Source organism: Lissotriton vulgaris, chromosome 7 (assembly GCF_964263255.1).
Source record: "Lissotriton vulgaris chromosome 7, aLisVul1.2, whole genome shotgun sequence".
Classification (NCBI taxonomy): Eukaryota; Metazoa; Chordata; class Amphibia; order Caudata; family Salamandridae; genus Lissotriton; species Lissotriton vulgaris.
In genome coordinates, this window is record NC_141695.1 from 222,720,428 (window position 1) to 222,745,360 (window position 24,933).

The 24,933-nt window shown below is 45.3% G+C and overlaps 1 protein-coding gene across 1 annotated transcript in view; it reads left to right on the forward strand.

Moving 5' to 3' along the window:
• Window positions 1–24,933, forward strand: part of LOC147701255 (uncharacterized) — a 282,557-nt gene that overhangs the window by 199,595 nt on the left and 58,029 nt on the right. Inside the window, 8 exon segments of the mRNA XM_086929324.1 lie at window positions 4,693–4,929; window positions 7,201–8,424; window positions 10,438–11,661; window positions 19,983–20,080; window positions 20,220–20,311; window positions 20,784–21,364; window positions 21,726–21,948; window positions 24,233–24,689. Coding sequence (XP_086785450.1) covers window positions 4,693–4,929; window positions 7,201–8,424; window positions 10,438–11,661; window positions 19,983–20,080; window positions 20,220–20,311; window positions 20,784–21,364; window positions 21,726–21,948; window positions 24,233–24,689 — 4,136 coding nt within the window.

Sequence of the window (24,933 nt, forward strand, 5' to 3'; positions counted from 1 at the left end):
CCCTTGCTTTTCTCAATTGCATCCCGTACCTCATTTAAAGATACCGAAAACAATAATTTCTCCCATTTAAAACAGGTTGGCATCACAGTTAAAACATTAAGATTTGGAACCGAAATAGAATCAAAAGTACAATCGGAGTTAAAAATCCCAGTAAAGTGTACAATCCAGGCTTGGCAACTGACATGCGACGTTAGTTCAGGGATATTGTCGTTCTTTAAGTATGGGCTGTTTACAGTGTCCCAGAAAAGTTTATGATCTTTTGTTTCTGCAGCCTGATCTAATTTAGCCCATGCCTCGTCCTGTAATTCTCTCTTCCGAGTGGCTAGTGCAGCTTTGTAGTTGTAACGCTCTTCCCTGATCTTACAGAGGTCTCTTGGTTTGGTGTCAAGCGAGATTTTTAACCTTTTTAATGACTGGGCACAATTGTCATCAAACCACGCTGTCTTGACTTTTCTTGGATTCCGAGTTTTGCGTGTCGGTGATTTCTCGATAGCTTGCGTAATGATTAAAAAATTGGATAGCAAAGTTCCTGGGCATGGTGTTGGGGATTAACAGTACTCCACCTCTCCATGGCATTTTATGATTACATTAGTAATAATTTTAGCGGGGTCGGCTTTTGTCCACTTCACCCTTGTCCCGTTCGGTCTTACTACGGAGATGTCCTGAATGGGTTGACCATAGGAATTCCTTTTTGACCCCCAGCCCAGTAATTCAGCAGATACACTATTGTGGTCACTGACCGTTTGTTCAATTACCCAGGCATTAATATAAGTTATAGAACAGGATACGATGATATGGTCAATAAAAGATTGGCTATTCCTTCCATGGAATGTTGGACATCTAGCATTGTTTACATTCATATTACATTCGAGGAGTTCCAGATCATATTTGGCCAATAAGTTATTCAAAGCGCTGCCAAGGTTGTTGTGCGGGAAATGGTTATATACGCATGTTGTTTCCCTTCCAGAGTATTCCTCCCTATGGCCGCACGCCCCCTTTAATGCATAAGTGCATGTTTTGATGTTAAAATCTCCGGCCCACAAAATTGCAGCTGGTTTGGATGTACTTAACAACATTGCATCGATGGCCTGCTCGATATCAGAAATGAATATCCCCTGTTTGTGCCCGGCAATGTTGTTGTAAAAATTCACTATTATCAAGCCTCTGTATCCACTGTGGGCCAAACGCAGAACAGAAGCATGTTCTCCTAAGATTGCCTGGTCACTAACCCAAAACTCAGTCAATGTTGTAGATAACAGAGTCACTAGCCCCCCCTTGGCTCGACCAGCCTGGGAAGCCACAGCCAGCACATTAAAAGAGGTATATCCCTCAACATGTACTTCGGCCCTATCCCAAGTTTCTTGTAGGCATATTATATCATAGCCCTGTTTGAGAAAGTCATCCCATGCGGGTGTGTTTACCTTAGAGGCTAGCCCGGCTATGTTCCACGTAATAACCCTCAATGACTCTTCCCTGAATACTTGTGGTGGAACAGTAACTGTTGTGACTGGCGGTAGTATTTGGTTACCCAGATGATTTTCAACAGTACAAGTGATGTTATCTGTCATAGTCAAATCGTTTAAATTTGTTACGGGGATATCTATGTGAGGATCACTTGCAGGAGGGATTTCAACAGTACCAGTGGTATTGTCTATCATGGTTAGATCGTTTGTGCTTATTGCAAAAATGTCTGTATGAGGTTCACTTTCATCGAGAACAGTATTCATGAGTCAATCCTTTTCGTCTAGGGAATTAAATATCTGAAATCTATTTGATGTTGGGACTGTGAATTGACCATAGATGTTGTTTCCAGGCCCAGTGGCATTGTTGTAATTACGGTAATTGGGGTTAGGCATTCTGTACAAATTCATAGGAGGTTGTGGGACATGCTGGTTACTAAAGTCGTAAAGGGGCGAGGGGTACCCAGCTGATTGTACTGGTACCTGCTGTACTAGTGGGTAAGGTGTATTAATTGCTCTGGGATGTTTAAAATTCTGCACCGGGATCTTGAACCCCACCAGATTTCTGTAAAAGTAGTCCAATGGGAACAGGGTTGTATTGTAATCATTGTCTGAAGGGATGGGCGCGTTCAGGATGGAATCTCTTGCCCATTAGGTGGTTTTGTAGTTTATGATTACACAGTCTCCATTTATTTCCTTTTTGCTTGGGCCCACCCATCCTACCCTTTGGGTTGAAATGATCTGGCCTGCCCCACTTAAGGGGAATCCACAGTTATGGACAAGCCAATGTAAAATTTTGTTTTTAAGGGTTTCACTATTTTCAAATTGGCAGGGTTTAAGTTTTGGTACATTGGCAAGGATTGCTACGTATGGCCTGCTTTCTGGTGGGAGATTGATCACAGCGGGAATATTATTGTTGTTGTAGCTACGCGCTGGTGGGTTCCTGCTTACTGAAGGGTGGTCCATGGGCACCTCACCCGGTGCTGTGAGGGAAGAGGATGTAGAAGGACCGTTGGTGGCATTGCTTGGTATGTTGGTATGTGAATTTGCAGTTTTACCAGTAGCTGCTGTGGGGTTCGTATTTCTGGCTGGTGGAACGTGTGGTTTAGATGTAGTATGGGCAGTGGTGTTGGCCTTATTCACAGTCGGTACATTTGAGGTGGGTTGGGTGATTTGTGGGCCTAGATGTTCGAGAATGTCTAATTTGGCTAAGCCCAATTTTTCCAGGTTTTCCACCTTTTTACCTATTTGCTCAAGTTTGTCGTTTAGGGGAGCAATGAGGAGCTTCATAGCGTCCATGATTTGAACCATTATAGACTCCATATTAACTGCGGCTCCCGGGTTTGGCAATGGTGGTTCACTTCCGTTAGTTTGTTCTATGGGAGGTGATGGTAAAGTTGCCTTCTTTCTTCTACCCCTTTGTTTCATGCGACCCCTAATAGGAGCTGGTAATTTTCTATTATGGGTGCGTCTAGATCTACGATGGGCAGTGCCAAGGTTGATCGTACTATTGACGCTGCTATTATTAGGTGGGTCTATTGTATGGGTGGTATCCTCATTGTCGCAGGATATCAATATTGCGCTAGGCGCGTTGCTAGGGCCCAGATCCTCAGATGGTGTTACATTAATCTGCAAATTAGGTGTTAGGGACAGACGGCTGTCCCTGTCTTGGAATATTGTTGGGAGTGTAGGAGAGTCTTCTATGGGAGGTGGCACAGTCCCGGGAAGGCCTGCGTAAGATTGCATTAAAATAGAGTCATTTGATAATGCAGTCATATTTATGTTATGTACAGTACTGTCAACAGGTTGTGGTGTGCGGTAAATTAGACAAGCGCTGGGTGGTAGGGACAATCGTCTCTCGGTGTTTTCAATGGCATTTGCTACCACTACGATTGTCTGTTGAAGCATACGGTCAATAGCAGTTAGCGTTGGTAACGGTGTTTTAGTTTGGGCGGTGATCCTTGCAACAGAACTTGTGTTAATGGGCGTTTTTTTGACCGTGTTTTTAGTGGTGGATTTGGATACAGTAGGAGCCATTTGCAATATGTTTTGAGTCACAATAATGTAATACCTTGGTGAACAGTGCAGAATTGGCCAGGGGGTAGTGCCCAGCCCAGTCTCCTCAGGCCTCTGAGGGCCACAGAGGGCCCGCCCTTTGCCCGGGCTTAGCCCCGGGCAAGGCCCCGCGCGCGGTCCCGCGACGCGGGAGGGCCAGCCCCATAAGCAGCGCCTCCGGGCGCCAAGCCTCTACGCGACTTCCGCTCGTGTCGCGGAGGCTGCTGGGAGTTGAAGTCTCTACTCCCCCTGCTCAGCTGCAGGCCCGGTGGTGGAGGGCTGCAGCGGGGGGAGGAGACAGCAGGCAGCAGGCGCGGTGAAGGAGGCACTGGATCCCCGTTCCGTGAGGCAGATGAAGGACCTGGGTCCCTGGACGCTGACATGCAGGCTGATGGGCGATCCGGCGAGCAGGTAGGCTCACATGCTGTTGCGCTGTAACGCTGTGACCGACACCCGCTCCCCAGCAAGGCCAGCCCCTTAAGCAGCGCCTCCGGGCGCCAAGCCTCTACGCGACTTCCGCTCGTGTCGCGGAGGCTGCTGGGAGTTGAAGTCTCTACTCCCCCTGCTCAGCTGCAGGCCCGGTGGTGGAGGGCTGCAGCGGGGGGAGGAGACAGCAGGCAGCAGGCGCGGTGAAGGAGGCACTGGATCCCCGTTCCGTGAGGCAGATGAAGGACCTGGGTCCCTGGACACTGACAGGCAGGCTGATGGGCGATCCGGCGAGCAGGTAGACTCGCGTGCTGTTGCGCTGTAACGCTGTGACCGACACCCGCTCCCCAGCAGGGCCAGCCCCTTAAGCAGCGCCTCCGGGCGCCAAGCCTCTACGCGACTTCCGCTCGTGTCGCGGAGGCTGCTGGGAGTTGAAGTCTCTACTCCCCCTGCTCAGCTGCAGGCCCGGTGGTGGAGGGCTGCAGCGGGGGGAGGAGACAGCAGGCGCGGTGAAGGAGGCACTGGATCCCCGTTCCGTGAGGCAGATGAAGGACCTGGGTCCCTGGACGCTGACAGGCAGGCTGATGGGCGATCCGGCGAGCAGGTAGGCTCGCGTGCTGTTGCGCTGTAACGCTGTGACCGACCAGGCAAAACTGGGGACAGGTTATATGAAACCTACTTGATCAACATCCCCGACAGTACAAACTACGCTCCAAAGTATACAGTTACAAGTAACCCGGATTTTGAAAAGAATCGGGCAATTCTCATAGTAAAAACATCTGCAGTGCCTCTATGACCTTCGATGGAAAATCACTTTCTAAGATTGAGTGGAAACCAATCCCTGGAACTGGGTACTCCATAGCAATATATGATTTTGGCAACAAGCCTTCCACCCACGTGGTGGAAGCACCTGGGATGCCCTTTGGATTACTGATTATCCGTTATCCAAAGCAGCCTGCCATTGAAAAGCCAGAAGGACCCAGTGACGGTAAACACATTTTTTTATATAATGCTTTTTTCTGTATTCTATGATATGTCTAGTTTACCAAGTAAAATTTTAACCACTTGGTCTGGAATGTAATTTTAGAAAAGCAATAGTGGTAATGATGTGTGCTTATCATTTAAGTGTTTCTAAGAAAATGTCCGTCACAGCACTGAATAGCGATGTTTAGGGTAAAATAAAATTCTGATGAGAAAATGGAACAGTGCTTCTACTTCATACAGAAATATTGGTTTTAACTAACATACTACGGCATTTCTGTGGGGTACAGGAAATTAAATCAGTGCAGAAGATATATCATTTTTCTTTTCAGATGGAAGGTTTATTACCTCTGATAATACATACAAAAAAGTGTTAGAGGCTTCTCCCAGAAACATTGGATGTACACACCTCATTTAGACTTGAGATCTATTGATATATATATATGTTAGTTATTATTAGACCACTCATCCTTAGGGTGGTCTTTACCCAAATAGTTTGCCTGCCTACCTTCTCTTTTTTGCTGATTCTCTTTGTTGGCCTTAGGACTCTGAGCACCTTACCTCTGCTGACCAAGGCTAAAGTGCATGCGCATGTTTCCTCAATATGGTAATATTGGTGTATAACCAGTTGGCATATTTAGGTTACTTGCCAGTCGCTTGTAGAGTGTGATACCATGTACCCTGGGCCCGTACCCTAAATGCTACTAGTGGGCCTGCAGCACTGATTGTGCCACCCACACAACAAGACTTTGCTGCCTACCTTCTCTTTTTTGCTGATTCTCTTTGTTGGCCTTAGGACTCTGAGCACCTTACCTCTGCTGACCAAGGCTAAAGTGCATGCGCATGTTTCCTCAATATGGTAATATTGGTGTATAACCAGTTGGCATATTTAGGTTACTTGCCAGTCCCTTGTAGAGTGTAATACCATATACCCTGGGCCCGTACCCTAAATGCTACTAGTGGGCCTGCAGCACTGATTGTGCCACCCACACAACAAGACTTTCAAACCTATCCCATGCCTGCCACTGCGGGCCTGTGTGTGCAGTTTACTGCCCCCTTGACCTGGTATTTAAAAACCCTATGCCAAGCCTAAACCTCCCCTTTTATTACATATAAGTCACCTCGAAGATAGGCCATTGGTAACCCATAAGGGAGTGTGCTGTGTAACTAAAAGATAGGACATGTGCTTTTAAGTTTTCTGTGTCCTTGAGTGAAAAATGCCTACGTTAATTTTTCACTACTCTGAGGACTACTCATCTAATAGGTTAACATTGAGAATGTATTTATACTCTTTTAAGTTGTAATTCCTGTTTAGAAATGATGCCTCATAATTTTTAACTTTGGAATGGTAATGATAAATCATCTTTACCGGTAAAGTTGGATTTAACATTACTGTTTTAGAAATGCCACTTTTAGAAAGTGGACATTTCTCTGCTCTCACTGCTCTGTGTGACTGCAGCCTGACTTCAACACACATTTGGGGTGGTTGACAGCTACATTTTGTGCATTTCCTCTAGACAGCCACAAACAAAGAACACTTAGGTGCGTCTGAATTCTCATCTGCATTCGGAAGGCTCTTCTTGGGTAGGGAGGGAGCGGGGAGCCTACGCTTACACCTGAATAGGCAGTGTCCTGTTAGATCACAAAGGGGCTGAGTACCCCCTACTGATAGTCTGGGACCGGGGCTGGGACGAAAGGACCTCTGTGCACTTCAAAGACACTTGATGGAAGTATTGTGCATATTGTCTTGTTTTTTTATAGCTTCAAAATAACAGACTGATTTATAAACTATGTGCTTGCTATCTAAATGGTAAATCAATAATACTTTATGTACGACTGTAGTAGTGAACAATCAGGTGTTTTATAGCCGTGACTTGACCTGAAATTCACTTCTATATTGTAGACTAATGTCTTGCTGCACTACTACTAATACATGCCCACAGGTCGAATGAAAAGATCCAGCAAACAAATGCAGTCATTCAATGCTAAAAATTGAACAATTGAAAAACATGATGGAAAATGACACAATTTGGAGATAGAATACCATTGGAACATGGCAAGACATATTTGCTAATGTTAGTTCCAGTCTTCAGGGGAACAAAGAGAAAAAGAACTATTGACTTAAGTGCAACCCCGCATAATTAGAGGTGGCTAAGATTTATTCATGCATTCAATCAATTACTTTTTTGTTTTTCTGAAAGAGTTGCTTGGTAAATCATACTCTATATTTTACAATTCAGAGGGATACGCTAATGATGATGTGATCTCTTTCTTCTAGATGAAAAGTCATCAGCTCCTGTGGGGACCGACTTTGTTATTCCCACCCCGACAATTCATGATGAGAAGAATCCTGTGAAGTTTGAGTTCCAAGTCACAGCCAAAGAGCCAACCACTGTCACCATCAACTATGAACCTGCCAAATTAAAGAAAGAGTTGACGCTACAAAGGGGGCAGACTACCACCATCACAATCAATATTCCTGCTGGGATGCTGCTGAAACATACTGGAGCTTCACCATTCATCATTACATCAGCAAGTCCAATATCACTCATAGTTATCTTCCACATAGGTTCCCGTGTTGAGACCATTGAACCTGTTCCTTTGCAACAACAGGGAGTTCAATATTATGTGCTAACACCTCCTGGGAAATCAGGCGATGATGACAAAGAATTTTCAATTGGCAACTTCCAAAAACCAAACAGTGTTGCTATCATCCCGACTGGAACTGTGGTTTTCCAAGGACAAACTTATAAACCAGGAAGGAAAATCACTATCACCCTGAAACCTTTTGAAGTAATCCTCATAGAAAGCAAAGACAATTTGTCAGGCACATCAATCGAAGCCACAACGCCCATTGCAGTAGCCAGCGGCTACAGCAGTCCTGAGACAGTCAGTCCATCGTACCAAGTCTCTACTCCACTGCATCCAGTCACCAAATGGGGGAAAGAATTCTTCTTCCTTTCATTGGCAAGACCGGGAAATACTGACAAGGTGTTTGTTGTTGCATCACAGCCTACTAATATACAGTATCAAGTAGGAGACCATAAACAAAGCCTAAGCATGAAGGTCGGGCAGGTTACTGAAATTGAAATACCAGAATTCACCACTATCTCCATCACAGCCAATAAACCTGTCCAGGTGACATATTACAGCACACCAGGCAAAACTGGGGACAGGTCGTATGAACCCTACTTGATCAACATTCCCGACAGAACGTACTACGCCCCAAAGTATACAGTTACAAGTAACCCAGATTTTGAAAAGAATCGGGCAATCCTCATAGTAAAAACATCTGCAGTGCCTCTAATTACCTTCGATGGAAAATCACTTTCTAAGATTGAGTGGAAACCTATCCCTGGAACTGGGTACTCCATAGCAATATATGATTTTGGCAACAAGCCTTCCACTCACGTGGTGGAAGCACCTGGTATGCCCTTTGGATTACTGATTATCCGTTATCCAAAGCAGCCTGCCATTGAAAAGCCAGAAGGACCCAGTGACGGTAAACACATTTTTCTATATAATGCTTTTTTCTGTATTCTATGATATGTCTAGTTTACCAAGTAGCAATTTAGCCAATTAGCCTGGAATGCAATTTTAGAAAAGCAATAGTGGTAATGATGTGTTCTTATCATTTAATTGTGTCTAAGAAAATGTCCGTCACAGCCCTGAATAGCGACGTTGAAACTAAAATCAAATTCTGATCGGAAAATGGAACAGTGCTTCTACTTTATACAGAAATATTGGTTTTAACTAACATATTAGGGCATTTCTGGGGGGTACAGGAAATTAAATCAGTGCAGAAGATATATCGCTTTTTTTTCAGGTGGAAAGTTTATGACCTCCGATAATACATACCAAAAAGTACTAGAGGCTTCTCTGAGAAACATTGGATGTACACACCTCATTTAGACTTGAGATCTATTGATATATATATATGTTAGTGATTAGTAGACCAATCATCCTTTGGGTGGTCTTTACCCAAATAGTTTGCCTGCCTACCTTCTCTTTTTTGCTGATTCTCTTTGTTGGCCTTAGGACTCTGAGCACCTTACCTCTGCTGACCAAGGCTAAAGTGCATGTGCCTGTTTCCTCAATATGGTAATATTGGTGTATAAAGAGTTGGCATATTTAGGTTACTTGCCAGTCCCTTGTAGAGTGTAATACCATATACCCTGGGCCTGTACCCTAAATGCTACTAGTGGGTCTGCAGCACTGATTGTGCCACCCCCACAACAAGACTTTCAAACCTATCTCAGGCCTGCCACTGTAGGGCCTGCAGTTTACTACCACTTTGACATGGCATTTAAAAACCCTTTGCCAAGCCTAAGCCTCCCTTTTTATTACACATAAGTTACCTCGAAGGTAAGCCATAGGTAACCCGTAAGGGAGTGTGTGGTGTAACTAAAAGGTAGGACATGTGCTTTTAAGTTTTCCATGTCCTTGAGTGAAAAATGCCTACATTCATTTTTCACAACTCCGAGGCCTACTCATCTAATAGGTTAACATTGGCAGTTTCTGTATACTCTTTTAAGTTGTAATTCCTGATTAGAAATGATGCCTCATAATTTTTAACTTTGGAATGGTAATGATAAATCATCTTTACCGGTAAAGTTGGATTTAACATTACTGTTTTAGAAATGCCACTTTTAGAAAGTGGACATTTCTCTGCTCTCACTGCTCTGTGTGACTGCAGCCTGACTTCAACACACATTTGGGGTGGTTGACAGCTACATTTTGTGCATTTCCTCTAGACAGCCACAAACAAAGAACAGTTAGGTGCGTCTGAATTCTCATCTGCATTCGGAAGGCTCTTCTTGGGTAGGGAGGGAGCGGGGAGCCTACGCTTACACCTGAATAGGCAGTGTCCTGTTAGATCACAAAGGGGCTGAGTACCCCCTACTGATAGTCTGGGACCGGGGCTGGGACGAAAGGACCTCTGTGCACTTCAAAGACACTTGATGGAAGTATTGTGCATATTGTCTTGTTTTTTTATAGCTTCAAAATAACAGACTGATTTATAAACTATGTGCTTGCTATCTAAATGGTAAATCAATAATACTTTATGTACGACTGTAGTAGTGAACAATCAGGTGTTTTATAGCCGTGACTTGACCTGAAATTCACTTCTATATTGTAGACTAATGTCTTGCTGCACTACTACTAATACATGCCCACAGGTCGAATAAAAAGATCCAGCAAACAAATGCAGTCATTCAATGCTAAAAATTGAACAATTGAAAAACATGATGGAAAATGACACAATTTGGAGATAGAATACCATAGGAACATGGCAAGACATATTTGCTAATGTTAGTTCCAGTCTTCAGGGGAACAAAGAGAAAAAGAACTATTGACTTAAGTGCAACCCCGCATAATTAGAGGTGGCTAAGATTTATTCATGCATTCAATCAATTACTTTTTTGTTTTTCTGAAAGAGTTGCTTGGTAAATCATACTCTATATTTTACAATTCAGAGGGATACGCTAATGATGATGTGATCTCTTTCTTCTAGATGAAAAGTCATCAGCTCCTGTGGGGACCGACTTTGTTATTCCCACCCCGACAATTCATGATGAGAAGAATCCTGTGAAGTTTGAGTTCCAAGTCACAGCCAAAGAGCCAACCACTGTCACCATCAACTATGAACCTGCCAAATTAAAGAAAGAGTTGACGCTACAAAGGGGGCAGACTACCACCATCACAATCAATATTCCTGCTGGGATGCTGCTGAAACATACTGGAGCTTCACCATTCATCATTACATCAGCAAGTCCAATATCACTCATAGTTATCTTCCACATAGGTTCCCGTGTTGAGACCATTGAACCTGTTCCTTTGCAACAACAGGGAGTTCAATATTATGTGCTAACACCTCCTGGGAAATCAGGCGATGATGACAAAGAATTTTCAATTGGCAACTTCCAAAAACCAAACAGTGTTGCTATCATCCCGACTGGAACTGTGGTTTTCCAAGGACAAACTTATAAACCAGGAAGGAAAATCACTATCACCCTGAAACCTTTTGAAGTAATCCTCATAGAAAGCAAAGACAATTTGTCAGGCACATCAATCGAAGCCACAACGCCCATTGCAGTAGCCAGCGGCTACAGCAGTCCTGAGACAGTCAGTCCATCGTACCAAGTCTCTACTCCACTGCATCCAGTCACCAAATGGGGGAAAGAATTCTTCTTCCTTTCATTGGCAAGACCGGGAAATACTGACAAGGTGTTTGTTGTTGCATCACAGCCTACTAATATACAGTATCAAGTAGGAGACCATAAACAAAGCCTAAGCATGAAGGTCGGGCAGGTTACTGAAATTGAAATACCAGAATTCACCACTATCTCCATCACAGCCAATAAACCTGTCCAGGTGACATATTACAGCACACCAGGCAAAACTGGGGACAGGTCGTATGAACCCTACTTGATCAACATCCCCGACAGAACGTACTACGCCCCAAAGTATACAGTTACAAGTAACCCAGATTTTGAAAAGAATCGGGCAATCCTCATAGTAAAAACATCTGCAGTGCCTCTAATTACCTTCGATGGAAAATCACTTTCTAAGATTGAGTGGAAACCTATCCCTGGAACTGGGTACTCCATAGCAATATATGATTTTGGCAACAAGCCTTCCACTCACGTGGTGGAAGCACCTGGTATGCCCTTTGGATTACTGATTATCCGTTATCCAAAGCAGCCTGCCATTGAAAAGCCAGAAGGACCCAGTGACGGTAAACACATTTTTCTATATAATGCTTTTTTCTGTATTCTATGATATGTCTAGTTTACCAAGTAGCAATTTAGCCAATTAGCCTGGAATGCAATTTTAGAAAAGCAATAGTGGTAATGATGTGTTCTTATCATTTAATTGTGTCTAAGAAAATGTCCGTCACAGCCCTGAATAGCGACGTTGAAGCTAAAATCAAATTCTGATCGGAAAATGGAACAGTGCTTCTACTTTATACAGAAATATTGGTTTTAACTAATATATTAGGGCATTTCTGGGGGGTACAGGAAATTAAATCAGTGCAGAAGATATATCGCTTTTTTTCAGGTGGAAAGTTTATGACCTCCGATAATACATACCAAAAAGTACTAGAGGCTTCTCTGAGAAACATTGGATGTACACACCTCATTTAGACTTGAGATCTATTGATATATATATGTTAGTTATTAGTAGACCAATCATCCTTTGGGTGGTCTTTACCCAAATAGTTTGCCTGCCTACCTTCTCTTTTTTGCTGATTCTCTTTGTTGGCCTTAGGACTCTGAGCACCTTACCTCTGCTGACCAAGGCTAAAGTGCATGTGCCTGTTTCCTCAATATGGTAATATTGGTGTATAAAGAGTTGGCATATTTAGGTTACTTGCCAGTCCCTTGTAGAGTGTAATACCATATACCCTGGGCCTGTACCCTAAATGCTACTAGTGGGTCTGCAGCACTGATTGTGCCACCCCCACAACAAGACTTTCAAACCTATCTCAGGCCTGCCACTGTAGGGCCTGCAGTTTACTACCACTTTGACATGGCATTTAAAAACCCTTTGCCAAGCCTAAGCCTCCCTTTTTATTACACATAAGTTACCTCGAAGGTAGGCCATAGGTAACCCGTAAGGGAGTGTGTGGTGTAACTAAAAGGTAGGACATGTGCTTTTAAGTTTTCCATGTCCTTGAGTGAAAAATGCCTACATTCATTTTTCACAACTCCGAGGCCTACTCATCTAATAGGTTAACATTGGCAGTTTCTGTATACTCTTTTAAGTTGTAATTCCTGATTAGAAATGGTGCTGCATGTTTTTTAACTTTGGAATGGTAAAGATAAATCATCTTTACTGGTAAAGTTGGATCTAACATTACTGTTTTAGAAAAGCCACATTTAGAAAGTGGACATTTCTCGGCTCTCACTGCTCTGTGTTACTGCAGCCTTCAATACATGTAAATGTGTAAATGTATTTGAGCTTATATAGCGCACAGCTACCCACAAAGGGTTTCCCGGCGCTTGCTTAGGGAACCCGTCCCGGTATTCCCCTGTGAAATAACCCCGGCAGGGTATCCACAAGGTGAAAGCCAGGCATCCCGCCGCGAGGGGCCGTTGTGGAGATTAAGCAAGCTATTGCCCAGAGTCGCAGAGTGTGAACACGTGAGTTGAGAAGGCACCGGAGCGAGAATTATCGAGTCCGTGGAATTTTTTGAGCCCAAGACCCGCCGAGGCGGGGAATTGAACCCTGGTCCAGGGCCGATTTCAGCTTCCGGGTCTGCCGCCTCTAACCCCTGAGCCACACTTCTTATTTGGGGTGGTTAACAGCTACATTTTGTGCATTTCCTCTAGACAATTTAGAAAAGGGGGTGGTGATGAACAGAGTGTCTGAGTTAAACAGACCACTCTTACCCAGTCCAAAGATCAGGGCTTGATCCATCACCGTTATTTATCTCACTGCCCCATCCCAGCTCAGAACCTGGCTATATGCAAATCAGTCTGTCCCTGGCCCAGTGCATCATGGGAACAGGGCAGACTAAACTACCAAGCCAATTCTTCACCAGAAAGGAGACAAGCTACCGAAGACGGCTGTAATGCCAGAAACCGGTCCCCGGGAGCTTGTTTCCTTCCCAGTGTAAGAATTGGCTTCTGTAGTTTGGTTTGTCCTGTTCCCATCATGCACTGGGACAGGAACAGACTAATTTGCATACAGCCAGGTTCTGAAACTGGGATGGTGCAGTGAGCTAAAAAACGGTGTTGGATCTAGCCCTGATCTTTTGACTGGGTGAGAGCTTTCTGCTTAATTCAGAGACTCTGTCCCTCACCACTCCTTTTTGTAAATATTTTTGTCCACCCTAAGCGTGGAAGGGTATTCTCAGATGTGAGACCCTTGCTCATTGCACCATCAGGATTCAAGCAAACCGGGCCGAAGACGGCTGTAATGCCAGAAACCGGTCCCCGGGAGCTTGTTTCCTTCCCAGTGTAAGAATTGGCTTCTGTAGTTTGGTTTGTCCTGTTCCCATCATTCACTGGGACAGGAACAGACTAATTTGCATACAGCCAGGTTCTGAAACTGGGATGGTGCAGTGAGCTAAAAAATGGTGTTGGATCTAGCCCTGATCTTTTGACTGGGTGAGAGCTTTCTGCTTAATTCAGAGACTCTGTCCCTCACCACCCCTTTTTGTAAATATTTTTGTCCACCCTAAGCGTGGAAGGGTATTCTCAGATGTGAGACCCTTGCTCATTGCACCATCAGGATTCAAGCAAACCGGGCCGAAGACGGCTGTAATGCCAGAAACCGGTCCCCGGGAGCTTGTTTCCTTCCCAGTGTAAGAATTGGCTTCTGTAGTTTGGTTTGTCCTGTTCCCATCATGCACTGGGACAGGAACAGACTAATTTGCATACAGCCAGGTTCTGAAACTGGGATGGTGCAGTGAGCTAAAAAACGGTGTTGGATCTAGCCCTGATCTTTTGACTGGGTGAGAGCTTTCTGCTTAATTCAGAGACTCTGTCCCTCACCACCCCTTTTTGTAAATATTTTTGTCCACCCTAAGCGTGGAAGGGTATTCTCAGATGTGAGACCCTTGCTCATTGCACCATCAGGATTCAAGCAAACCGGGCCGAAGACGGCTGTAATGCCAGAAACCGGTCCCCGGGAGCTTGTTTCCTTCCCAGTGTAAGAATTGGCTTCTGTAGTTTGGTTTGTCCTGTTCCCATCATGCACTGGGACAGGAACAGACTAATTTGCATACAGCCAGGTTCTGAAACTGGGATGGTGCAGTGAGCTAAAAAACGGTGTTGGATCTAGCCCTGATCTTTTGACTGGGTGAGAGCTTTCTGCTTAATTCAGAGACTCTGTCCCTCACCACCCCTTTTTGTAAATATTTTTGTCCACCCTAAGCGTGGAAGGGTATTCTCAGATGTGAGACCCTTGCTCATTGCACCATCAGGATTCAAGCAAACCGGGCCGAAGACGGCTGTAATGCCAGAAACCGGTCCCCGGGAGCTTGTTTCCTTCCCAGTGTAAGAATTGGCTTCTGTAGTTTGGTTTGTCCTGTTCCCATCATGCACTGGGACAGGAACAGACTAATTTGCATACAGCCAGGTTCTGAAACTGGGATGGTGCAGTGAGCTAAAAAACGGTGTTGGATCTAGCCCTGATCTTTTGACTGGGTGAGAGCTTTCTGCTTAATTCAGAGACTCTGTCCCTCACCACCCCTTTTTGTAAATATTTTTGTCCACCCTAAGCGTGGAAGGGTATTCTCAGATGTGAGACCCTTGCTCATTGCACCATCAGGATTCAAGCAAACCGGGCCGAAGACGGCTGTAATGCCAGAAACCGGTCCCCGGGAGCTTGTTTCCTTCCCAGTGTAAGAATTGGCTTCTGTAGTTTGGTTTGTCCTGTTCCCATCATGCACTGGGACAGGAACAGACTAATTTGCATACAGCCAGGTTCTGAAACTGGGATGGTGCAGTGAGCTAAAAAACGGTGTTGGATCTACCCCTGATCTTTCGTCTGGGTGAGAGCTTTCTGCTTAATTCAGAGACTCTGTCCCTCACCACCCCTTTTTGTAAATATTTTTGTCCACCCTAAGCGTGGAAGGGTATTCTCAGATGTGAGACCCTTGCTCATTGCACCATCAGGATTCAAGCAAACCGGGCCGAAGACGGCTGTAATGCCAGAAACCGGTCCCCGGGAGCTTGTTTCCTTCCCAGTGTAAGAATTGGCTTCTGTAGTTTGGTTTGTCCTGTTCCCATCATGCACTGGGACAGGAACAGACTAATTTGCATACAGCCAGGTTCTGAAACTGGGATGGTGCAGTGAGCTAAAAAACGGTGTTGGATCTAGCCCTGATCTTTTGACTGGGTGAGAGCTTTCTGCTTAATTCAGAGACTCTGTCCCTCACCACCCCTTTTTGTAAATATTTTTGTCCACCCTAAGCGTGGAAGGGTATTCTCAGATGTGAGACCCTTGCTCATTGCACCATCAGGATTCAAGCAAACCGGGCCGAAGACGGCTGTAATGCCAGAAACCGGACCCCGGGAGCTTGTTTCCTTCCCAGTGTAAGAATTGGCTTCTGTAGTTTGGTTTGTCCTGTTCCCATCATGCACTGGGACAGGAACAGACTAATTTGCATACAGCCAGGTTCTGAAACTGGGATGGTGCAGTGAGCTAAAAAACGGTGTTGGATCTAGCCCTGATCTTTTGACTGGGTGAGAGCTTTCTGCTTAATTCAGAGACTCTGTCCCTCACCACCCCTTTTTGTAAATATTTTTGTCCACCCTAAGCGTGGAAGGGTATTCTCAGATGTGAGACCCTTGCTCATTGCACCATCAGGATTCAAGCAAACCAGGCCGAAGACGGCTGTAATGCCAGAAACCGGTCCCCGGGAGCTTGTTTCCTTCCCAGTGTAAGAATTGGCTTCTGTAGTTTGGTTTGTCCTGTTCCCATCATGCACTGGGACAGGAACAGACTAATTTGCATACAGCCAGGTTCTGAAACTGGGATGGTGCAGTGAGCTAAAAAACGGTGTTGGATCTAGCCCTGATCTTTTGACTGGGTGAGAGCTTTCTGCTTAATTCAGAGACTCTGTCCCTCACCACCCCTTTTTGTAAATATTTTTGTCCACCCTAAGCGTGGAAGGGTATTCTCAGATGTGAGACCCTTGCTCATTGCACCATCAGGATTCAAGCAAACCGGGCCGAAGACGGCTGTAATGCCAGAAACCGGTCCCCGGGAGCTTGTTTCCTTCCCAGTGTAAGAATTGGCTTCTGTAGTTTGGTTTGTCCTGTTCCCATCATGCACTGGGACAGGAACAGACTAATTTGCATACAGCCAGGTTCTGAAACTGGGATGGTGCAGTGAGCTAAAAAACGGTGTTGGATCTAGCCCTGATCTTTTGACTGGGTGAGAGCTTTCTGCTTAATTCAGAGACTCTGTCCCTCACCACCCCTTTTTGTAAATATTTTTGTCCACCCTAAGCGTGGAAGGGTATTCTCAGATGTGAGACCCTTGCTCATTGCACCATCAGGATTCAAGCAAACCGGGCCGAAGACGGCTGTAATGCCAGAAACCGGTCCCCGGGAGCTTGTTTCCTTCCCAGTGTAAGAATTGGCTTCTGTAGTTTGGTTTGTCCTGTTCCCATCATGCACTGGGACAGGAACAGACTAATTTGCATACAGCCAGGTTCTGAAACTGGGATGGTGCAGTGAGCTAAAAAACGGTGTTGGATCTAGCCCTGATCTTTTGACTGGGTGAGAGCTTTCTGCTTAATTCAGAGACTCTGTCCCTCACCACCCCTTTTTGTAAATATTTTTGTCCACCCTAAGCGTGGAAGGGTATTCTCAGATGTGAGACCCTTGCTCATTGCACCATCAGGATTCAAGCAAACCGGGCCGAAGACGGCTGTAATGCCAGAAACCGGTCCCCGGGAGCTTGTTTCCTTCCCAGTGTAAGAATTGGCTTCTGTAGTTTGGTTTGTCCTGTTCCCATCATGCACTGGGACAGGAACAGACTAATTTGCATACAGCCAGGTTCTGAAACTGGGATGGTGCAGTGAGCTAAAAAACGGTGTTGGATCTAGCCCTGATCTTTTGACTGGGTGAGAGCTTTCTGCTTAATTCAGAGACTCTGTCCCTCACCACCCCTTTTTGTAAATATTTTTGTCCACCCTAAGCGTGGAAGGGTATTCTCAGATGTGAGACCCTTGCTCATTGCACCATCAGGATTCAAGCAAACCGGGCCGAAGACGGCTGTAATGCCAGAAACCGGTCCCCGGGAGCTTGTTTCCTTCCCAGTGTAAGAATTGGCTTCTGTAGTTTGGTTTGTCCTGTTCCCATCATGCACTGGGACAGGAACAGACTAATTTGCATACAGCCAGGTTCTGAAACTGGGATGGTGCAGTGAGCTAAAAAACGGTGTTGGATCTAGCCCTGATCTTTTGACTGGGTGAGAGCTTTCTGCTTAATTCAGAGACTCTGTCCCTCACCACCCCTTTTTGTAAGTATTTCCTCTAGACAGCCACAAACAAACAACGGTTAGGTGCGTTGGAAGTCTCATCTGCATTCAGAAGGTTCTTCTTGGGTAGGGAGGGGGGAGCTGACACTTACACCTGAATAGGCAGTGTCCTGTTAGATCACAAAGGGTTGAGTACCCCCTACTGCTAGACTGGGGCCGGGGCTAGAATGAAAGGACCTCTATGCACTTCAAAGACACTTGATGAAAGTATTGTGCATGTTATCTTGTTTTTTTATAGCTTCAAAATAACAGACTGATTAAGAAAAAATGTGCTTGCTACCTTGGAATGGTAAATCAATAATACTTCATGTACTACTGTAGTACTGAACAACCAGGTGTATTAATCCCTTCGCTGCGGGGGTAATTCCCCTGCTGTGCCGGGGGGCAGGAGGGCGTGCACAGCACCCGCAAGCTCATGACAAGCTCAGCTAGTCATGAGGCACGGCACTCCTGTGCTCATGACGAGCTGAGCTCGTCACAGGTGCACCGGCTCCTGTGGAACGCTCAGCACAGCGGTGGAATTCTCCCTGCACCTGAGCGTTCCATGGCTCATGACGAGCTGAGCTCGTCATGAGCATGGAAAATGTTATAGCCTTGACTTGACCAGAAATTCACTTCTATATTGTAGACTAATGTATTGCTGCACTACTACTATTTACCATTAATACATGCTCACAGGTGGAATTAAAAGGTCCTGCAATACAATACAAAATCATTCTGTTCTAACCATAAAATCGAAAAATATAACCTTAGGGACCGGAATGGCCTCATTAGCAGAGGTAAAGACATATTTACTATGGTAGGCACCAGTCTTTAGTGGATCAGTGAGCCAAATAAATATGAACTCGAGTGCTGCCCTTAATAATTAGAGATGGCCGAGATTTAATCAAGTATTCCGCTCATAATTTATTTGTTTGTATGAGTGATTTGCCAGGTGAATCACACATACTTACTTCATGAATATTTGCCTGTTGAGAAGATGGATCAAAACGAGAAATCCCACAGTGCTTCAGCTCACACTCTCAACATACTTTTATATAGAACACACTCAAATATTGACAGATGTTGATCGCATACATTGGCACTCTCTTCCACCATTGAAGGAATCTGAAGTATCCCAAGCAAGCAAGGCCGTTTATTCTTTGCCCCTGCTTTATTGACACAATCTCACATGACAAATTATACACTAACAGCTCATTTCCTTCCAGAAGGGCCTTCTGTGGTGAAGGTTAGATAACTTGCGGGACCACTTGATTTTTTCTCTTCGCACAAACTCCTTCTAGTGGACCTAGTACAAAAGTTCTGGGAAAGGCAGAGCTGCCCCATTAAAGTTAAGATCATGCTCATTCCATCTTGGAACAGCATTCTGAATATAGCCTCATTGTTTTATACCTTAAAAAGTGCCCCACACAGGAACAATGTGCTTGCCAACTTGGAATTGTAAAACAAGGATGCTCTGTGCACAATGCTTTTCAATGAGGATCACTGTAAACATTGAGGGGGGGCCGCCTTGGAATGGAACGGTGCCTGGTGCCTCACTGTTGAGCGATCCAGGCATGCTGCTTCGAAATGCTGCAGCCATCATGGGATGAGCGCTGTTAGGACACTTGAAGACCATCTGCAGTTACATCATTTGCAGTGTTCGTGATTCGACTCCTTTTCCTTCGAGTCTCCTACCAGAATAGTCTGTCTGTGAAGTGCAATCATTTGTTTATGGTGCACCTTTCCCATTTGACTTTTAGGGTTAACTAGTTCGTATTCAGGTGGTCGCTGTTCTTTTTAGATCACCAGTTGCGTCACTATTATTGGAACCATCCAAGAGTTACGTTGCCATTTGTTCCAAACTTGGTCGCAACCACGATGTCCCTGTTAGAAAGCTGTCTCTATTCAAGTGCACGTTACAAAACTAGTTATTACTCAATCCTTTTGCCTGCACGCTATGAGTCTTGAGTGTTCTTTCGAAAAATGTTGTGAATTGGTCATAAGTAGATATTTAGCTGCCAAACCAAAACATATGTAAAGTTCTGACTAGATTCCTTTTCGTCTTTTTCTATACAGAGCTTAATGTTCCAGATCTCAGCAACACAGAGGACTTGAGCGCTGAAAAGCCCACTTCAGGTAAGTCTGGTGACTTGAAGGCATTTGGGTGGAAAGATGTATGTGAGGCCTCTCTTGTGCTAGATATAGGAAGCCAAGCAACTGTAGTATATTTGAGAGCGAGTAATGCCCCCCACACTCAAAGATGGCTGCTGTGCCATGTGAATTCGACAATTCTCACTCCAACTCTCAAAACAGTTGGAAGCAAGCATTTACATGGAAGGATCAGGAGCAGGCGAATATAGTCAGGTGGGGGCAGCTGATGATGTGAACACGGAGCTGGCAAGCAGGCAGGCATGAATATGTGGGCATGAGACACAGTTCAAGGGGCAAAGGTGGTACATCATGGAACTCCATGCCAGCGGGCAAAAGTGATGAGACACAGTAAGTTTAGTACCCGACAAATACCTTTCCTACAAAAAAATAAAATAAGAAATAGAGAAGGGTGAAAAAAAAAGGATCTATGAAAAGAAAAATCCAAACCTAAACAACTGGACTACAAGTTGTGCCATTGAAACACACTTGTTTTAAGGCAGATGTGCACATGTGATTGTATGAAATGCTGTCACTCACAGCGGTCATGACAGAGTGGACTATACCTCTGGAACCATGGTGTCATTGGTAGAAGTAGAATATGACTACAGGCTTTAACAAAGTGAAATAAACAGCCACCCAAAGGGTTAGGCTGAGATTAACATATACACTATTCACAACAAAATGGTTGCATCCTCTGCATTTGGCATTACTTCTTATTACGATTAGTTCAATATCACTCACAGTTCTCATCTACACAGGCTCCCGTGTTGAGACCATTAAACCTGTTCCTCTGCAACAACAAGGAGTTGAGTATTATGTGCTGACACCTCCTGGGAAATCAGGTGATGATGACAAAGAATTTTCAATTGGCAACTTCCAAAAACCAAACCGTGTTGACATCTACCCGACTGAAACTGTGGTTTTTGAAGGCCAAACTTACAAACCAGGACGTAAAATCGCTGTCTCCCTCAAACCTTATGAGGTAATACGCTTGAAAAGCAAAGACAATTTGTCAGGCACCCGAATCAATGCCACAAAACCCATTACAGTACTCAGTGGCTATTGCAGTCCTGAGTCAGTCACGCCATCCTACCAAGTCTCAACCCCTCTGTATCCCGTCACCCAATGGGGGCAAAATTTCTACTTCACTTCATTGGCAATTACGGGAAATACTGACATGGTGTTTGTTGTCGCGTCCAAGCCTACTAATATACAGTTTCAAGTAGGAGACCACAAGCAAAGTCAAACTTTGAAGGCAGGAGAGGTAACCCAGATTGGAATACCAGAATTCACCACTATCTGGAGAAGTGTGGCTCAGGGGTTAGAGGCGGCAGACCTGGAGCTTGAGTTCGGCCCGGGACCAGGGTTCAATTCCCCGCCTCGGCGGGTCTTGGGCTCAAAATTCCACGGACTCGATAATTCTCGCTCCGGTGCCTTCTCAACTCACGGGTTCACACTCTGCGACTCTGGGCAATAGCTTGCTTAATCTCCACAACGGCCCCTCGCGTTGGGATGCCTGGCTTTCACCTTGTGGATACCCTGCCAGGGTTATCTCACAGGGGAATACCAGGACGGGTTCCCTAAGCAAGCGCTGAGATGCCCCAGGGTAAGTCGTGCGCTATATAAGTCTCATTCATTTCATTTCATTTCATTTCATCTTCATCACAGCCAATCAACCGGTCCAGGTGACATATTACTGCACAGCAGGGAAAATTGGAGCCAGGTTTTATGAAAGCTTCTTGCTCCACATTCCAGACGAATCGGAATATGGTCCCAAGTATAGATTTACAAGTAACCCCACTTTGGAAAAGAATCGGGCAATCCTCATAGTAAAAACATCTGCAGTGCCTCTAATTACCTTTGATGGAGAATCACTTTCTAATATTGAGTGGGAACCAATCCCTTGAACTCAGTACTCCATAGCAATATATGATTTTGGCAACAAGCCTACCACCCACGTGGTGGAATCTCCTGGAATGCATTTTGGACTTGTGATTATTGGTTTTCCAAAGCAGCCTGCCATTGAAGAGCCTTTTAAGTTGTAATTCCTGATTTGAAAGGATGAATCATGTTTTATAAATTTGGAATGGTAATGATAAATCCTCATTATAAATCCTCTTTACTGGTAAAGTTGGCTTTAGGCTTCTTGGAAGGCGACAGTCCCTGACTGAAACGCTGCGTGCTAGTTGTGCTCGCACAAGCTTTACGCCGGATTTTTAATGACAAATATCTTGTTGCTGCTAAAATAGTATTGTTACCATTAGGGACAGGATTTTAAAATTAACAGGAGGAAATTGAGTATTGTGTTTGTTTTAATATAAAATACCTTCTGCGTCTGGTAGAACTTACGCCCTCTGACCCGCACTATAAAAGCACTTAAAACGCACTCCGCTGCTTTAGCGGGACTCGGGGAAAACTATTTACCACTGCGCCATCTTTGTTAGCGCTCTAGTGGTTGGCCTGCCTGCAACTGCCTGTCTATTTAAACAGACAAATGCAGGCGCGCAGCGAATGCGCGCAGCGAATGCGCGCAGCGAATCGCCGGAGATGCACCAGAGATAAGCCTGTCTGTGCCCGTCCGCGTATCGGATGCGCTCTGCGCTAAGAATGCTGCTGGCTTAAGGTATTCCAGGGAATCCCTGCTGAGTATAGGAGAGAGGATAAAGGGTGGGCCTCAAAAAGATGGGCCACAGCCCTCCGTTACCCTGGGGTGTGGGCTGATTAATAGCCGATCCCTGGTTAAACACACCTGGGAGTGTTACTTGATCAGCAACTTACATTTAAAGATCATGTTAATCAAGTAGCCGGTACCTGCTTTCGAGCTATAGGGATGTTAAGACGAGTCTTCCCCTACCTACCGGACCACTATAGGAAAACGCTGGTACAGGCTCTTGTTATCAGTAGGGTGGATTACTGCAATGGTTTGCTCCTTGGAGCAAACGAGGAGCAACTCAAGAAATTGCAGGTAATCCAAAATACAGCAGCAAGGATTGTCCTGAATGCTCCACCAAGGACTCCCTCCTGTCCCCTACTGACCAAACTTCACTGGCTCCCAGTAAAGAAACGAGTCCAGTTTAAAACTCTATGTACTATGCACAAGAGCTTGATAGGGGAGGGCCCTAAATTTCTGACTGACATTTTCCAGCCCTACACCCCTGGGCGCTCCTTGCGCTCCAGTAACCAACAGTTACTGAAGGTACCCAGAGTTAAGAAGACCAGGCAAGGTGGCCGTGCGCTGGCTCATGCCGGACCAACACTCTGGAACTCATTGCCTCCGGAACTAAGGTCCCTCACCAGCCACCTGATTTTTCGGAAAAACTTAAAAACCTACCAGTTCCCCAGTAACGAACTGTCTCTTTTCCACCACCGGACACACTATTATACTCCACTTCCTTTGCAGCTACAGCGCGGAGATACCCCTTCGGGGGTCTATTCTAGCGCTTTATAAGCATATAAAATAAAATAAATAAAATAAAACACCACCAGGAGGTGGCAAACCCGTTAGAAAACATGGATTTAGATGTCCTTTTTATCACGGAGACATGGACGAGTGTGAACTCCTTGGTGGAGCTGGGCCTTGCTTGCCCGGACGGGTATAAGATGTTTCCCAAACCCAGGTCCCAGGGAAGAGGAGGAGGTGTTGGGGTGATATTCAAGGATAAGTGGGACCTTTCCCCCCAACAGGTTGATGATGTTGTGGGGATAGAACTACTGGGCCTCTCCCTACAAACACCTAAAGGAAGGATGCTTACTGGCATGATCTGCTATAGGCCACCAGGCCTGGATACACAGTACCAAGCACTCTATGACACTATCGCCGCCCTCGCGCTGACCCACTCTAGATTGCTGCTCCTAGGGGATTTTAACCTATGGGACAATGGGCCCCTAGGGAATCACCTGAAGGACTTACAGCATATATGTGGGAACTGGGGTCTAGACCAGCTGATACTGGAACCAACTCACTCAGGTGGACATGCACTGGATTTGGTATTCGCAAACCGGACGGAGACTAAGGTGATTGATACCTTACCTCAAAGCTGGAACGACCACTTCCTGATCCATTTTCAGATCACTGTACCTATTCAAGGGAATGGAAACACCTGCCCTGTAACCTATCGCAAGGGACGGGACTGATCTAAACTATCTATAAATAAAATAAATCCCACTTTACCCAGTAAAACTCTCTTTGACCTCGAGGGCTCTGTGGACCAGAACTATCAGGTCAACTGCAATCATATCATAGACACCCTGGATAAGATTGCTCCTCTGAAAAATATAAAGAACAGAGGAAAACCCTCAGCCCCTTGGTTTAGCGAGGAGCTGAAAACCCTGCGCAATTGGTGCAGACAGGCAGAAAGGAAGTGGCGAAGACTCTATTTAGAGTCTGATAAACGCTTGCTAAAGATAGAGCAGGCTATATATAAAGGGGCCATTGCTAAAACAAAGGCGCTCTTCTATGCCACTACCATACTCCAATCACCTAATAGCACCAAAACGCTCTTTAACATCATAAGAGACCTGTCTAACCCGGCCTGCATGAGCAATGAGGTGGTTGCAACTCAAAAACTGTGCGACAAAATCGCCGTCTTCTTTGAAGAAAAGATTGCTAAAATTGTGGGGGACTTGCCCAGGGTAAGGCTAGGAGCCACGATTTATCACCTCAGACGGTTGAGGAGGAACCACGGGTAGTACCATCTATGGAGAGCTTTCCATTTCTTACAGAGGAGCTCTTTACCAGCCTGGCGCTTGGTATATCCTCAGGGTCCCCGCTAGATCCGCTTCCCCATAGGATCTGGAAGGAGCATGGCCCGGAACTCTTCCCCTGGCTGCATTTGATCTGCCGCCAATCCCTGGAGGAAGGAGTAGTACCTGAGAT